The sequence below is a fragment of the Trichechus manatus genome, unplaced genomic scaffold (assembly GCF_000243295.1).
Source record: "Trichechus manatus latirostris isolate Lorelei unplaced genomic scaffold, TriManLat1.0 scaffold00048, whole genome shotgun sequence".
NCBI lineage: Eukaryota > Metazoa > Chordata > Mammalia > Sirenia > Trichechidae > Trichechus > Trichechus manatus.
The window spans coordinates 9,933,040-9,950,464 of NW_004443984.1; the positions used below are offsets into that span (position 1 = coordinate 9,933,040).

The 17,425-nt window shown below is 38.8% G+C and overlaps 1 protein-coding gene across 1 annotated transcript in view; it reads right to left on the reverse strand.

Annotated features, from left to right (window-relative positions):
* Nucleotides 1-3,295: 3,295 nt before the first annotated feature.
* Nucleotides 3,296-17,425, reverse strand: part of OTUD3 (OTU deubiquitinase 3) — a 34,538-nt gene continuing 20,408 nt past the window's right edge. Inside the window, exons 4-8 of the mRNA XM_004377179.2 lie at nucleotides 12,434-12,556; nucleotides 6,514-6,645; nucleotides 5,929-6,025; nucleotides 4,547-4,731; nucleotides 3,296-3,570 (exon numbers count right to left, since the gene is read on the reverse strand). Coding sequence (XP_004377236.1) covers nucleotides 3,394-3,570; nucleotides 4,547-4,731; nucleotides 5,929-6,025; nucleotides 6,514-6,645; nucleotides 12,434-12,556 — 714 coding nt within the window. The 3' untranslated portion in view covers nucleotides 3,296-3,393. The remainder of the gene's footprint in view (nucleotides 3,571-4,546; nucleotides 4,732-5,928; nucleotides 6,026-6,513; nucleotides 6,646-12,433; nucleotides 12,557-17,425) is intronic.

Below are 17,425 nucleotides of genomic sequence, written 5' to 3' on the forward strand. Positions count from 1 at the left end.
AAATGGGAGCCACAAATGGGACATTATCAAGACGCTCCACTCTCTTCTCGCCTACAAAGACCCTTTGGGTCAGGTGATTTGGTCAACCCTGACTAGGAATCCATGTTTCCTTTAACTAACCGAATATTTGAGCTGAACATTCCACAGAGGTAAACTGATAGCATTCTATGTTGACCCAGTAAAACCCAGGCAAAGTCTAAAGGGTATCTCAGAACGAGAGAAATTGCACATTGACTACAGGGACTCACTATAAGTACAGTTCGATGCCAAGTCCATCTGCTGTCTACCTACATAACATGCTAACAACACTCTCCCCCACTTAAAAAGTCCCTCCACCCCACCCCCCAGCATCATCTCATTTCACATTGGAAAGGTTCCCCAGGGAAGCAGGGCAGGGCATCATAAATTACCTACCGAAAGGTTCCCTCTAAGCCCAGCTCTAGCTGCCCCACAAGGGAGATCCCACTTCACAAGCCCTTGGAATCAAAATGGGTTTGGAAGTGTTTTCAGAGCTTATAAAAGAAACTACAGATAACCATAAATAACATTTAAGATTCTTCTTTCTGCCACAATTCTTCAACCAGACTTCGCTCCTGAACACACATATTCATATTATTGAAAAATTAAATATACCTATACATTCTCTCTCTCTAATAATCTGATGGCAACTATATTATTTAGAAGTTGTGGTTCTAAGTTGTTCTAATACATCTATCTCTCTAGTTCAAAGCTGTTACCACTAAAATTTTTTCTTATTTTGACCTTTAAAAAATATTTTTAAAAAATCCATAAAACCTTTAGATACAGCTTATAAGACTAGTAAGCAGCTATGGACCACTGCTCCACCCCCTTTCTCCTGCCTCACGAAAAGCTACCAAGATAATTCCATGTGACAGAAATCTCTAACAGCCAAGATGCAGCCCAGAGGTTAAGACAGACTGAACTGCTACTACGGTGTTCGCATGAGTAACTGTACTCGGGTAAGTTAATGGCAACCGTCATCCCAGGACTAAACTGGGCCTCCACTCTGGCTGCTAATAAATTAACTGTCAAGTGCCCACTAAGGCAATTAGGTATATGGGTTCCATTTACCGCACGCTTTCATGAGACTGACGCAGTGAATTCTAAATTCAAACGCTTAAAGCTAGAAGGTATCAGTGAGGTTGGATACATGTACTCCGTTCCTAATAATTAGCATACTAGCTAAGCACAGACCAATTATAACTAGAAAGCTATGCGATGGCAATAAAAGAAAATTACGAAGCCATGTGATTAGTTTTTAAAACCACTGTTATGTTACCCCAGAAATGCTGAAGCCTATTATCAGAATTAGATAATTCATAAAGAAATTTGCCCAGTATTCTTTACTAACTTTTAAGCAGCTTCTAAACTTCTAAAACCCACTAAGGCCCACAGGCCCTTCATTAACCCAGTGAGTAAAGGATTTCTACTACTTCTGTCAGTGGGTCTTCTGTAAGCTACTTCTGACTTCTAAGTCTGCTGAATTTCTGGTACACAGTCTTGATCCTTCTGCAAGGGTCTGGACTCCTGCACTCTCACAGTACAAAGCAGACAAGAAGGATTGTTCCTTCAGAAAAACTCAACCACAGTCAGGAATCTGCCCAGAGGAGAAAGCCAAAAGAGCAACAGATGCTGAAGCACTGGGACCCATGCCCTTACAGGCAGAGGGCCACAGGGATACTTTACTTGTTTGGACTGAGTACTAGAGCCTCAATCTCAGGACACTTTGAAACGTGTAAGGAAAAAATCCTGCTGAATATTATAATGTCCTGTACCCAAACCAGAGTCCTAGGAGCCATTCCAAGAGACTACTGATGCTCTCTAACCACAAAAAGTCATCAAAACCCAAACAAATATCAAAACACATCATTAAAACTTAAGAAAGCAAACAGCCCACTGATAAAGACAATTCAGTAAATCCTGGGACAACCCAGACAAGGATCTATCTATACATGTCAAAACTTAACAGTTTTCCCTTCTCCTGGGAATTTTTATAACTTTGAAATTTGGGAGGTGAGGGAGACAACTAATAATTTAACTTTTGATTCAACATATACTATCTCCCCAAACATTATGTCTGCAAAAGGCAAAGCCAGTCCAAGATTGGCCACCTCGTAAGTTACAGTTTTAAAGTTCACGTCTACCTAACTCACAAGCTTTAGGAATGACATATCTCCATTGCCCAAATCGGCCTATTTCAGAACCGCGGAGTCGTTTGAAGGTCTTAGCCAAAGTGTGTTCTCTGACAACTTCTGGTAGGTTCTGGGGAGTTTTTCCAACATCAAAGAAATAAACGCAGTATTTTATGGAATATAATTTCCACAATACGAGGAAAATTTAGGAACCTATAAGGTCAAGTAACCTTTATTTCTCTAAAGGCATCTTTGAAGTCTAGACTAGCAAAGAGGAAAATATAGTTACTTAAAATGTGAACAAGGAAACACTTGGACATTCTTGAGAACATTCTCCCCTTACAAAAGCAAAAAACTCTTTAGATTCTTCCTAGGCAAAATCCCAGGAAACTTTGATTTCTCACTTTACGACTATGGACTCTGCTCCCCATACAACCAGAATCCCAGAACTGTATCACAAACAATAACAGCTAATCTTCCCATTGTCGAGAAATGGGTACCAAAAGCTCAATACTACCAATTTTCCTGCACAGCCCAGGCCTAATTAACTGTCAGGCTCATTTATCATATGGCTCAAGTGCAAATAATCTATCAGCACCTGCATCACCACTGAAATCACACCAGAATCTGGAAGGGGAGATTTGCAGCTAATTTCAGCCCTGACTACAGGTCACAGCCCCCGTATCATATTACTTTGGGAAAACATTTCCTGAATGGTTTCCTGGTAACGTGGATTAGCAGAAAATTAAATCTAAACGTGTTCCTGAGTTGCAGGTTGTTTACAAACTACCCTATTAGTCTGTTTGAACATGAAAGGGAAACAAAGGAAACATGTTCTGAATTTCTAACAATTAATCCAAACTACTTCACAAACAACTGCAGCAAAACACCCCCGGGGTTAAGATCCCAGGGTCACTGAGCTCTGATTTTCGGAGAAAGCAAAGCTATACTTAACAGGTTTTTCCTGACCTAACTATCTATCCCTAAAACTCAATATTTTAAGCGTATATTATGGAAGGTGAGTGGCTTCACTGCACTTCCATAAAATAAAACACATCACTAACAAAACTCAAATTAAAAAAAAAAAGGCAGCTTGGAGGAAACCAACCTAGTGTGTGAGCGTATGTGTGGACTCTGTTCGTTGTGTTTTTTTTTTTTAAAAGGATGGCCTCACTGGGAAGCTTGGTATACAGCATCCCATTTTCCATCAGCTGATTACAACTCCGAGGAGGCCAGAGAATCAGATGTTGAGAGCAGCGAAAGTCTTCACCAAGGTGACCTGCGTATTCGCATCTGTTTCACTTCTGTTGTTGTCCCTGTGGCTACTCCTGCTCTCTAGGGCTTTCTGACGGTGCCTCTCCTCCTGCCGCTTCTTCTTCTCCAGTCGCTGCTGGTCTCTCCTCTGCTTGTTTGTGGCCTGAAAGAGAAGATGGCTGCAGTGATTCTGCCAGCACAGGTGATCCAGGCTGCTGCCTGCTGCGAGGGAGATGCAAAGGGCACACACAAACTGCTCTACAGCAGAACAGAGAAAACCAGTCCAAGAGACCAAAAATGATTTACTTGACAATACTGCCCAAATTTACATTTAAATTCATATCCCCTGGCTGACCTAGCAAACAAAATCAATCCCATTCTCCTCATAAACCAATTCAAAATTTCTCAACTGGACATTAACCCTAGTCCAGCAAGAGAATAATACTCAAATATATCATACAATACCTTTCTCTACATAAATTAAAGCCTCAGATAATTCCAACAAATCCTCAGAAGCTTACTGCATCTTTGCCTCTGTCTGTGGCTCTTTATACTATGCTGCATTCTGAACTCAGAACTTCTTTAAAATGAATTCTGAATTCAATAAAATGAATGGTGGCATATACTACTTGTGGCTGTGAGAGGTGAGGAGGGAGACACATAACCCTTATCGGAAGCACTTGACAATTTACCAAAAATCTTAAAAAGATTCCTACTCCCATGCCTTTTAACCTGTTAATTCCTCTTTTGGGTCTCTACCTAAGAAAACAATGCAAAAGACAAAGACTTTATACATAGAGTTGTTCACTGCAGATGATGGCATTTATAAAATACTGTAGACTAACATGGGAAGCATCCATACAATGTTAGGTGGGGAAAAATAGCTATAAATTTGTATAAAGAATACGATTTTAATGTATACTTCCTTCCAGTCTTCATTGCATACACCAAAGTGGACAACAGGACCACGAGTGAATGCTTCATTCTGCTTCTTGATATATCTTTATGCGTTCCCCATATGTTCTACAATAACTATTTATATAATCAAAAGACAAATACACACTAAAATGAATTCCAAGTTCCCACCAACTGCCACAGAATTACAGCAGCCCACCCTTTGCCCTTTTGACCTTTCATACCTTTGGGAGTTGGTTTTTATTTGCTTTGTTTTCTTCACTAGGGCTGGCCAGCACCTTCTTGTTTTCAGTCCTGCCTTCATTTAAGCCCTGATTTCCAAAGATTCTGGTGCCACTGCCACCCTCCTCCCATAAAGGGCCACACTGTTTCAGCACTCGGCCACTGGACTCGAGGTTCTCCTCTGCATCTTCCAAAGAAAGATATTTTATTAAAATTAGTTAAGAACCTAGGATAACTATACAATGTGATTGTTCAAATGACTCCAAAATTACCCAGGTCCCTAGATCACTGTCGTTTGGAAAGCAAGTTTCCTTGAGGCAAAATTCTAGTATCTAGTCAACAGAGTGGAGAACACAGGGAAAAAATGATTGGTAAACTTTGGAAGAAAAAGTAAAAAATAACCCATTGATCAGCCTTATCATCAGCTTCCCCCAACACTGTAAGTGCTTTGTTTTACTAGATAAACATGAAATTTTCGGGGGAAACCTTTCACTTGCACCCAAAAACCAGAAAAGAAACAGGCTTTAAAGCTGTGTTGTCCAATACAATACACATGTGGCTAGTTAAATTTAAATTAACTAAAATTAAATAACATTTAAATTTCAGTTCCTCAGCTGCACTAGCCATATTTCAAGTACGTGCCATATTGGACAGCACAGATACCGGATAGCACAGCTCTAAATTCCAAAGACCTAGTTACTTACAGCTTTCTAAGAAGGCACAGCAAATATAAAGTGGATAAAAGACCCAATCACATGGAGAACTGTAATGCCAGGAACAGTATTTGGCACCTAATATCCGGCAATAAGTATTTATTGACATCATTAAATAATGACTTGAGGAATTAGTAAGATGTTGTATCTTTTCTTCCTTCCTCTGAATCATAAAATTAAACCCAATTCAAGTAAAACAATCCTGAATTACCACCCACTGATAAATGCTAGTAAACTAAATACTTTCATCAGAAAAATAAGGTATGTTTCTCACCATTCTATTTCAGCTATCATTTTGGTTTTAGAAGAGGGTCCTATCTCTAAAAGGATAAAGTCTTCCCTGACAGTCTCCACCCCTCCAAGACTGGGTGAGGTGGCCACCTCATGAGTTCACCCTGTACCCCCACCACTCCATTATGTACTATCGTATAAGTTTACTTATCTGTATCCACATTCTCCCCCCTCCTCCCTGATGCAGGGCCTGGGTCTTGTTTACTGTCTAACCCAGGGCCTAGTGTAAAATGCCTGCATATAGAAGCTCAATAAACAGTTGCTAAATGAATGAATGAACGACAGTACAATTACTACCTGTAATTTGATTAAAAAATAAGTTATTTCGAAAATCACCAATACAATCATTTTGAAAACTTATAAATCAATCATGGACTTACTATTTCTTTTCCCCTGGTTCATCTGAAGCATGGCAATTATTGCAGATTCAATATTATAATTTTCAGCTTCCAGGTTCTGGACTATTAAATTAAAATCCTATCCAAGAAACAAAGAAATACTTCAAGACTCTGGATATACTTTTCTATCTAGTTCTACTTCAACAATTTGATAAACAGAGATGTAACAGTGAGAGTTGAGGCAACACTTCTAGATCTTTTCCATTTAGGAAACGTCTTAATTTTCAATAAAGTGGGTCACCTGAAATAATCATTTAATATACATTAACAAATAAATTCCCTTTGTAAAACTGTCCTCTTACCAGTGCAAACACTAGTCAGAAAAAATTATAACTGCATACTTCCTTAGAACTTTGAGAAATATTGGGTAAAGTCTAACAAGCAAGAGGAAAATGAATAAATGCCTAATTAAGTCTCAACACACAACCTAATCAAACTACAAATCTCATCGTCCTATTTTGGCCCAGCAGGTGCTGGCACGCTGGAGTGGTGCTACAAAACTAACAGGAACTAGGCACCGCGGCACTTGTTTAGAAAGCATTTTTATAGTATGACAGAAATACTAACTGAACATCCAGTTGCATTACAAACTTTCTGGACAGCATCTTCTACTTCATCTCTCAGGTCGTCTTCAAAGTCAATTCCCTTTGCCTTGATCTTTTCTCTTTTATTTGATTCATCCTGATGAAGAATCTGGAACTAAAGGGAAACAAAGAAGAGCAATCACAGAACTCTGGAAAACTATGTTCAGAATTTTCAACATAGGGAGACACTCTAATCTCAGACATATTCAAATACATGGGGGGGAAAGAAACAATCTTAAGGGAAATAGCAATGATTAGTTTGAAATACACCCAGACATTGAAATTTCAAGCCACAAGAAAAGTATTAAAAAGAAAGACTCAAGACATGGGGTGAGCTTTTCAGTAAGAATGGCATTACAGCTCCTATGCTTTCTAGACACCAACATTTTGGCAATGACTGCTGACTCAGACGGCACACACTTGCCTCTGTTAACTTCCAGAACAGAAGAGGATCCTCTACACCAGCACCCAAGCAGCTTTTGCAGCAGGACAATGTTTGTCTTGAAGATACACGCATACAACTCTCATCTGGTTCCCTAGGCCCTCTATGATCACCAGCAAACTTCTTTCTGTCTGCTGAAACTCCTGTCCCAACTGGACAGCCACAGCTGAGCACAACTCATCTAAACTCAGGTGCCCAGCACACTCAAGGGAACCTGTTAATTCAAATTCTAACACCACGAAGAGCAGTCCACTTGGTATACATGAGGCCTTTACAACCTAAGCCCAAATCACAAAAGCTAAAATCTTCCCTCTGTGGCTATTCACTCACCTTCTCTCTCTGCTTCCAATTAAAGCAGGGAGGTAAGGAAATGGGCAAGGACATATTTATTTTTTTCATGTAAAAGTATAAGCAGAGTCCAGTAATGTGCAGTTACATTCCTTAGAACAATAATAAAAAAAGCAACCCATTATAAAATTATACCCTTATGTGGCAATGCACCTGAGGCAACTGCTTTTAGGAAGTTATCTGTCAATGTGTTATCAAGATTCTCTGACCCAGTAGTTTCAAAACTTGGGAATTTATCCAAAGGAAATAACTTCAAATGTAGAAAGGATTTATGTAAAAATGTTCATTGTAGTTCTACTTACAGTGGTGAATAAATGGAAACCACCTAAATGTTTCATAATATAGGTATTGTTAAATAACTACTGTAAATTCAATGGATGATGTCTTCATTTTCATTAAAGCAAGGAATACTATAAGGATTTTCACTAATACCATTATTATTTAACAGTGTTTTGGAGGTATTAGCCAAAATTAAAAAATCAGAATTATAAAATTAAAGAAGAGGATGAAAGGTAATCACTACTTGCAGATGATATAACTCTATACCTGAAAAAACCAAGAGAATCACCAAAAAAACTGCTACCAAAAAAGAATCCTGGCAAATCATACATCTGATAAGGATCTAATATCTAGACTGAAGAACTATTGCAACTCAAGAACAAAAAGACAAACAACCCAATTAAAAAATGGGCAAAGCACTTGAATAGACATTTCTCCAAAGATATACAGTCAACAAGCACATGAAAAGATGCTCAAAATCATTAGTCACAGTTGTTAGTGCTATCGAGTCGACCACAACTCATGCAGACCCCACGTACAACAGAACGAAACGTTGTCCCATCTGTCCTGCGCCACTTTCACGATCATCATCATGTTTGAGTCCACTGTTGCAGCCATTACATCAGTCCACCTTATTGAGGGTTTCCCTCACCTTCGCCGGCCCTCTACTTTACTAAGCATGATGTCCCTCCAGCAACTGGCCCCTCCAAAGTAAGCGAGTCAAAGTCTCAGACAATCTTCTGTGATCCATAGTTTTCACTGGCTAATTTTATGAAGCAGATCACTAGGCCTTTCTTCCTAGTCTGTCTTAGTCTGGAAGCTCCGCTGAAGCCTATCCACCATGGGTGACCCTGCTGGTATTTGAAATACAGGTGACAGACCACCCTTTGGTCAGTTTGTTGTACTGTGGTAGCTTACATGTTGCATTAGTCTTTAGGGAAATGCAAATCAAAACCACAATGAGATACCACTTCACACTCGTTGTTAGGTGCCTTCAAGTCAGTTCCAACTCATAGTGACCCCATGTACAACAGAACGAAACGCTGCCCGGTCCTGTGCCATCCTCACAATCATTGTTATGCTCGAGCTCATTGTTGTAGCCACTGTGTCAATCCATCTCCTTGAGGGTCTTCCTCTTTTTCGCTGACCCTCTACCAAGCATGATGTCCTTCTCCAGGGACTGATCCCTCCTGATAACATGTCCAAAGTATGTGAGACGCATCTTGCCATCCTTGCTTCTAAGAAGCATTCTGGCTGTACTTCTTCCAAGACAGGTTTGTTCGTTCTTTTGGCAGTCCATGGCATATTCAATTTTTTTCGCCAACACCATAATTCAAAGGTATAAATTCTTCTTCAGTCTTCCTTATTTATTGTCCAGCTTTCGTGTGCATATGAGGCAACTGAAAACACCACGGCTTGAGTCAGGCATACCTTAGTCCTTAAAGTGACATCTTTGCTTTTTAACACTTTACAGAGATCTTTTACAGCAGATTTGCCCAATGCAATGCATCACTTGATTTCCTGACTGCTGCTTCCATGGGAGTTGATTATAGATCCAAGTAAAATGAAATCTTTAACAACTTCAGTCTCTTCTCTGTTTATCATGATGTTGCTTATCAGTCTAGTTGTGAAGATTTTTGTTTTATGTTGAGGTGTAATCAATACTGAAGGCTGTGTAGTCTTTGATCTTCATCAGTAAGTGCTTCAAATCCTCTTTACTTTCAGCAAGCAAGGTTGTGTCATCTGCATATCCCAGGTTGTTAATGAGTCTTCCTCCTATCCTGATGCCATGTTCTACTTCATATAGTCCAGCTTCTCAGATGTACAACCCAGCAATTCCACTGCTAGGTATATACCCAAAACACTTGAAAGCAGGGATTCAAACAGATACTTGTATACTAATGTTTACTGCAATGTTCACAATAGCCAAAAGGTAGAAACAACCCAACCCAAGTGTCCATCAACAGATGAATGGATAAACAAAATGTGCAATATACATACAATGGAATATTATTCAGCCACAAAAAGGAATGAAATACTGACACATGCTACAACATGGATGAATCTCGCAAACAAACTGAGTGAAAAAGAAGCCAGACACAAAAGGTCACATATTATATGATTCCATTCATATGAAATATTCAGAATAGGTAAATCAACAGACACAGAAAGTGGATTGGTGGTTGCTGGAGGCTAGATGGAGGGAGGAATGAGCAGTGACTGCTTAATGGGTCCAGCGTTTTCTTTTAGGGTGATGAAAATGTTTTGGAACTGGATGGAGGTGGTGGCTGCACAACAGCATTGGTGTACTGAGTGCCACTGAATTGTACACATTAAAATAGCTAATTTTATGTTATATTTCATTTCAATTTGAAAAATAAACACAGAATTCTATAAGATAGCAGGGTATGTAAGCAACATTTTGCTAACAGTTCTCATATTTACAAATAATAACCAGTTAGGAAATATAAAGAAATAAAAGATCCTTTCTTATAAGGAGCCCTGATGGCGCAGTGGTTAAAGCAATCGACTGTTAACTGAAAGGCTGGCAGTTTGAAACCACCAGCTGCTCCACAGGAGAAACATGTGGCAGTCTGCCTCCGTAGAGATTTACAGCCTTGGAAACCCTATGGGGTTACTATGAGTCTGAATCCACTCAACAGCAGTGACTTTGGTTTTTGGGTTTGGTTTCCTTATAATAGTAACAGAAAACACCAAATACCTAAGAATAAACTAGGCAAGATTTGTATGAAGAAAATGCTCCTATACATCACAAGAAAAGTCAATTAAACAAAATAAAGCTTTCCAGGTTCTTGGCTAGGAAGAATCAACATCATAAAGGTATCAATTCTTCCTTAGGTTAATCTATTAATTTAATGAGATCCCAGTAAAAAATTAACAGGACTTCTTTTTAACTAGACAAACTAATTCTAACATTCATATTAAAAAAAAAAGAGAGAAAGAGAGCAAGAACAGCCAGGGAATTATAAAAAAGAAAAGTAACGATGAGTGAAAATTTTTACCAGATTTTAAAACATACTCTTAGTAATTAGAACAATGAGGCATTGACACATGAACAGAGAGACCAGTGGAAAAGAACCAAAAGTCCAGAAATAGACCCAAAAACATATGGGAATTTAGTATATGGAAAGAAGGTGGCCATTTTAAATCAGTGGGGAAAACATGGATAATTAAAAAATGGTTTGGGTACAGCTGGGTAACCACAGGAAAAAAATGAAGTTGGATCCAAACCTCACACTCTCATGAGTATAAATTTCAAACGAAATCAAGATTTAACTTTTTTAAAAAAACGAAAGCATAGCACTATTAGAATAAACTATGGGACAATTCTTTTTAACCTGAAAGTGAGAAAGGCTTACTAATTAGGACCCCAAACCCAGAATAAATATAAGAAAACACTGATAAATTTAATCACATAAAAACTTAAAATTTCTTCACAGTAACAGCCACCAGAGGGGTAAAAAGAAAAAGAAAAAAAAAAAGATTAAATGACAAACTATGGAAAAAAACACTTGCAAGTCATATCACAGATAGAGGCTAATTTCCCTAATTATATAAAGAGTTCCTACAAATTATTAAGATAAGTTAATAGGAAAAATATGAGCAAAGAAAATGAATGTCATTGTTGGTGGTTACTATTGAGTCAATTCCAACTCATGGTGACCAGCAAACAAAAATGGAAACACAAATAGGTCTTAAACATAGGAAAAGATGCATAAATGCAAATTAAAACTATGCTAAGAAAACAACTGTGTCCTAACACCAACAAAAATTAAAAAAAAAAAAAATTGGTAACACAATGTGTTGGTGAAGGTGTAGGAAAAAAGACACATACTGCTGGTAGGAGTGTAAACTGGGAAAACCTCTATAGAGAGCAATTTAGCAATACCTTTCAAAATTACAAATGCACATATCCTCTGATGCAACAAGGACCTTCTAGGAATATATCCTGCAGGTACACTTACACGTGTGGCTGTATATGATACATATGTGTGAAATGATTCAAGTGTAAGGTAGCGCACATTAAATTTCAAGATATGTTCGATTAAAAAACTATGGTGCAGAACAGTATGTGTAGATGCCATGACTGAAGGTGGGGGAGTGCATAAATGGCAAAGATGAAATACAGGTACATTACACACATGCTGGCGCAATATATAAAACATCTCTAAAAGCTCTTACTATACACTGATAACACTGGTTGCCTCTAGGGAGCGGAACCGGAGTGATTCTCCCTGTACATGCTGTTACACATTCTGAATTTTGACCAATGGGCAAATATTACCTATTCAAGAAATTTTTTTACTGATGCCTTCAAAAGTGGTGTAATAATGTGAAAAAAGGATTATGCAATCATGTTAATTGGAAAAAGCAGGAAACAAAGCTATATAAATAATATAATCTCAATCATTTTTTAATGCACTAAAATGACTGAAAGGAAATCTACCAAAACAATAACAAAAGTTGTGTCTAGGTAGCTGATTCTGTGTGTTTTTTATCTTCTTCTTTACCTTTTCTAGTTTCCAAATTTTAGATAAGAAGCATGGATTACTTTTAAAATATAAAGTTATATAAAATTTTCATATAAATTATATTCATCGAGTCATAGTTATCAGCTGTTAGAGAAAGCAGAAGAATGAAAACAATTTTATCTGTCTCTCTCACCTGAGGTTTAAAAAAAAAATCAAACCCAGATTCTTAAAGGCAATTTCCATAAAAACATGACACTGGTTTTCAGCTGTAGGGCTTACAGCTCTCGACCTGCTTCCCACAAGGCTAAACGAATACAGAAGGACACCGAGGCCTCACTCACATCAGTCTGGAGACGTGCAGGTGCTTCTGAGTTGTCATTGATCCTCCGAACGCTGTCATAGTGTTCTCCATACCGATATGCAATGTGTAACTCCCTTACGTTGCTTTTATCTGTACCACGAATCTGTGGGCAAAGGAAGGGGAGATGTTAGTGAGGACCTGGACAATGTCATCGTACGGAGAGAAACATGTTATGTGGATAGTCCAGGAAGCCCACGTCCTTCATTGTACCTTGATGTAACTAGGCTCTATATAGATGCTAACTGGAAATATGACTAGGATGTGTTCTAAGCAATTTCTGAATTATCTCCCTCCCACCCAAGGAGGCTTCGAGGCACTTAATATGCAACCATATGAAAATAAATTCACATGGAGACACATACCTGAAAATCTGGGGCAGATTTACAATGAAGTTAAGTAAGCTTAGGCTTCAGGGGTTTTTGTATCTCTCAAGCCCTCTACCGAACAGGCCCCTCCCAAGGGGGAAGGCCCAGGGGCAGATCCAGGTTTTGTTGGGCTTGAAGCTCACACAACGTAGCGGTCCTCTTTGAGAAAAGGAATGCAAAACTACAAATATAAAATTGCTAGAACCCTTCCCAAAGTCTTGGAAAGAGTCCATGTAAATGAGGGGCCTGACACTTCCGCTTCATCCACTTCACAGTCAATCCACCCCTGCTGGAAACACAAAGGAGTATTTTCTATCAACCCCGGACCAAGAAACATTATCAACCGCAAACCCAACATCTCCCAATTTTATTAATCTCAAAACAAAACTATAAACAGTCCAGCAGTACTACTGCATCACCCAACTGCAGAGGCACCATTCACAACATGTTCTATGGCAATGGCAGCCCTGGGGCATAAACCAACAAGAATGGTGCACGTAGAGTTGTGCAATATGGGAGCCCAAAGGTCCAGGCTAAGCATGTTCAAACACCACCACCACAAAAACTTTTAACGTGTTTCTCTATCTCTCCCTTGGAAGGGAACATGGATTCTCCCCAAAAGTGACAGATCCTCCCCAACAACCTTATTACATTATGAGCATGCTCAATAGCTCTCTTTGCTAGTGATTCAAAACATCCACACTTTCTTCTTGTTTTTACTGAAAGTCACAGGTAGTAAGATACTATCATTAACTGAAACAGGATTTGTGGTATAAACACACAGTAAAAACCATAAACCAAATATAAGCTACACAAGTCTACAAGTGAGAACTGCAGAAGTTTTCTCCAGGTAGACTAGCTAGGTCTCAAAGTCCAAATGGGGTAGAATGTTTAAATACTGTGTCTGGTTTTGACACATACAAAATAGAGATAGCACAATTTGTCTCCCAGAAGAGTACTAGGAAAAGAAATAGTAGTTTATTAGAATCTTTGAATGACAAAATCCCTAAAGCACTTATATATTTAAATAATAACAATGTATGTATTATGAACAGGAAAAAATAACTAGAACAGTCACCAAACTGATTGTGATTTTCATGGGAAGAGAAATTACCAGGAATTTCCACTATGTTATATGCTTCTATATTCTGTACAAGGAGCGTATATTCCCTTATGTTCCTTTTGTAATGGGGGAGGAGGTACATGGGGCGATGTAGGTTTCTGTATCTCCATGTTGTGAGTATAAGCCTACTCATTTTTTTTATCTTACCTATAATTCTTTTTTATTGTTGTAGTTTACATGAAGTTTACATTTCAAGTTAGTGTCTCATACAAACATTTATACATACATTGTTATATGACCCTAATAGTGCACTCCTCCTTTCCACCCCTAAATCCCCATGTACATTCAACAAGCTCCTAACCCTCTCTGCCTTCCCATCTCACCTCTGGACAGAAGCTGCCTGTTTAGTCTCTTGTATCTCCTTGAGCTAAGGGGCACACTCCTCATGAGTATCCCTTTATGTCCCACAGTCCAGTCCAATCCCTGTCTGAAGAGTTTGCCTCCAAAGTTGTTTTAGTTCTGGGCTGATAGAGAATCCGGGGGCCATGCTTTCTGGGGTTCTTCCAGTCTCAGTCAGACCATTAAGTCTGGTCTTTTTACTAGAATTTGGGTTCTGCATTCCACCTTTCTCCTGCTCCATCCAGGACTCTCTGTTGTGTTCCCTGTCAGGGTAGTCACAGGCACCATCTAGTTCTTCTGGTCTCTGGCTGATGAAGTCTCTGGTTTATGTGGCCCTTTCTGTCTCTTGGGCTAATACTTTCCTTGGGTCTTTGGTGTTCTTCATTCTCCTTTACTCCAGGTGGTTAGGACCAAATGACGCATCTTAGATGGCCGTTTGCAAGCTTTGAAGACCCCAGACGCCAATCACCAAAGTGAGATGCAGAACATTTTCTTAATAAACTTTGTTATGCCAACTGACCTAGATGTCCTCTGCAAGCCTGGTCCCCACATCCCTACCCCTTCTACTCTGTCCATCAAAATGTTTGATTGTATTCAGGAAACCTCTTAGCTTTGGTTTAGTCCAGTTGTGCTGACTTCCCCTGTAGTGTGTGCTGTCCTTCCCTTCACCTAAAACTTGTCTACTATCTAGTACATGAATAACCCTCACCCTCCCTCCTCACCCTCGTAACCAAAGAATGTTGTCTTCCGTGTTTAAACCTTTTCTTGAGTTCTTATAATAGTGGTCTTATACAATATTTGTACTTCTGTAACTGACTAAATTCACTCAGCATAATGCCCTCCAGATTCCTCCATGTTATAAGATGTTTCACGGCTTCATCGTTGTTCTCTAGCATTGCGTAGTATTCCATTGTGTGGATATACCATAATTTGTTTATCCATTCGTCCACTAATGGGCACCTAGGTTGTTTCCATCTTTTTGCTATCGTGAACAGTGCTGCAATGAACATGGGTGTGCATATATCTATTCGTATGACAGCTCTTATTTCTCTAGGATATATTCCAAGGAGCAGGATAGCTGGATCGTATGGTACTTCTATTTCTAGCTTTTTAAGAAAGCGGCAAATCGATTTCCAAAGTGGTTGTACCATTTTACATTCCCACCAGCAGTGTATAAGTGTTCCAGTCTCTCCACAACTTCCCCAACATTTATGATTTGGTGTTTTTTGGATTAATGCTGGCCTTGTTGGGGTGAGATGATATCTCATTATAGTTTTGATCCACATTTCTCTAATGGCTAATGATCATGAGCATTTCTTCATGTTGTCTGTTAGCCGCCTGAATATCTTCTTTGGCTAAGTGCTGGTTCATATCCTTTGCCCATTTTTTAATTCGGTTATTTGTCTTTTTGTTGTTGAGGTTTTGCAGTATCTTGTAGATTTTAGAGATTAGACGCTGATCGGATTTGTCGCAGCCAAAAATTTTTTAACTCTTTTGATGAAGTCTTTTGAAGAGCATAAGTGTTTGATTTTTAGAAGTTCCCAGTTATCTAATCTCTCTTCTAGTCCTTGTGCATTGTTACTTATTGTTCGATTGTGTTTATGCCATGTATTAGGGCTCCTAGCGTTGTGCCTATTTTTTCTTCCATGATCTTAATGGTTTTCAGTTTTATATTTAAGTCTTTGATCCATTTTAAGTTAGTTTTTGTGCATGCTGTGAGGTATGGATCTTGTTTCAGTTTTTTGCAGATGGATATCCAGTTATGCCAGCACCGTTTGTTAAAGAGACTGTCTTTTCCCCAATTAACGGACTTTGGGCCTTTGTCAAATATCAGCTGCTCAGAGGTGGACGAATTTATGTCTGTATTCTCAATTCTGTCCCACTGGTCTACGTATCTGTTTTGAACCAGTACCAGGCTGGTTTGACTACAGTGGCGGTATAATAGGGTCTAAAATCAGGTAGTGTGAGGCCTCCCACTTTGTCATTCTTCTTCAGTAATGCTTTACTTATTCGGGGCCTCTTCCCTTTCCATATAAAGTTGGTGATTTGTTTCTCCATCTCCTTAAAAAAAGCCAGTGGAATTTGGATCAGGATTGCATTGTATCTGTAGATCGCTTTGGGTAGAATTGACATTTTCACAATTTTGAGTCTTCCTATCCATGAGCAACGTATATTTTTCCACTTATGCAGGTCTCGTTTGGTTTCTTGCAGTAGTGTCTTGTAGCTTTCATTGTATAGGTCTTTTACATCTCTGGTCAGATTTATTCATAAGTATTTTATCTTCTTGAGGGCTATTGTAAATGGTATTGATTTGGTGATTTCCTCTTCGAGGTTCTCTTTGTTGGTGTAAAGGAACTCAACTGATTTTTGTATGTTTATCCTGTATCCTGGAACTTTGCTGAAATCTTCTATTAGTTCCAGTAGTTTTCTTGTGGATTCTTTGGGGTTTTCTATGTATAAGATCATATCATCTGCAAATAGAGATACTTGGACTTCTTCCCTACCAGTTTGGATGCCTTTATTTCTTTTTCTAACTTAATTGCTCTGGCTAGGAACTCCAGCACAATGTTGAATAAGAGTGGTGATAAAGGGCATCCTTGTCTGGTTCCCGTTCTCAACGGGAATGCTTTCAAAGTCTCTTCATTTAGGATAATGTTGGCTGTTGGCTTTATATAAATGCCCTTAATTACACTGAGAAATTTCCCTTCTATTCCTATTTTGTTGAGTGTTTTTATCATGAATGGGTGTTGGACTTTGTCAAATGCCTTTTCTGCATCAACTGGTAAGATCATGTGGTTCTTGTCTTTTGTTTTATGTATGTGATGGATTATATTGTTTTTCTAAAGTTGAACCATCCCTGCATACCTGGTATACACCCCACTTGACCATAGTGAATTATTTTTTTGATATGCTGCTGAATTCTATTGGCTAGAATTTTGTTGAGGATTTTTGTGTCAATGTTCATGAGGGATATCGGTCTGTAACGTTCTTTTTTTGTGGTGTCTTTACCTGGTTTGAGTATCAGGGTTATACTGGCTTCCTAGAAGAGCTTGGGAGTATTCCATCCTTTTCTATGCTCTGAAATACCTTTAGTAGTAGTGGTGTTAACTCTTCTCTGAAAGTTTGGTAGAATTCTCCAGTGAAG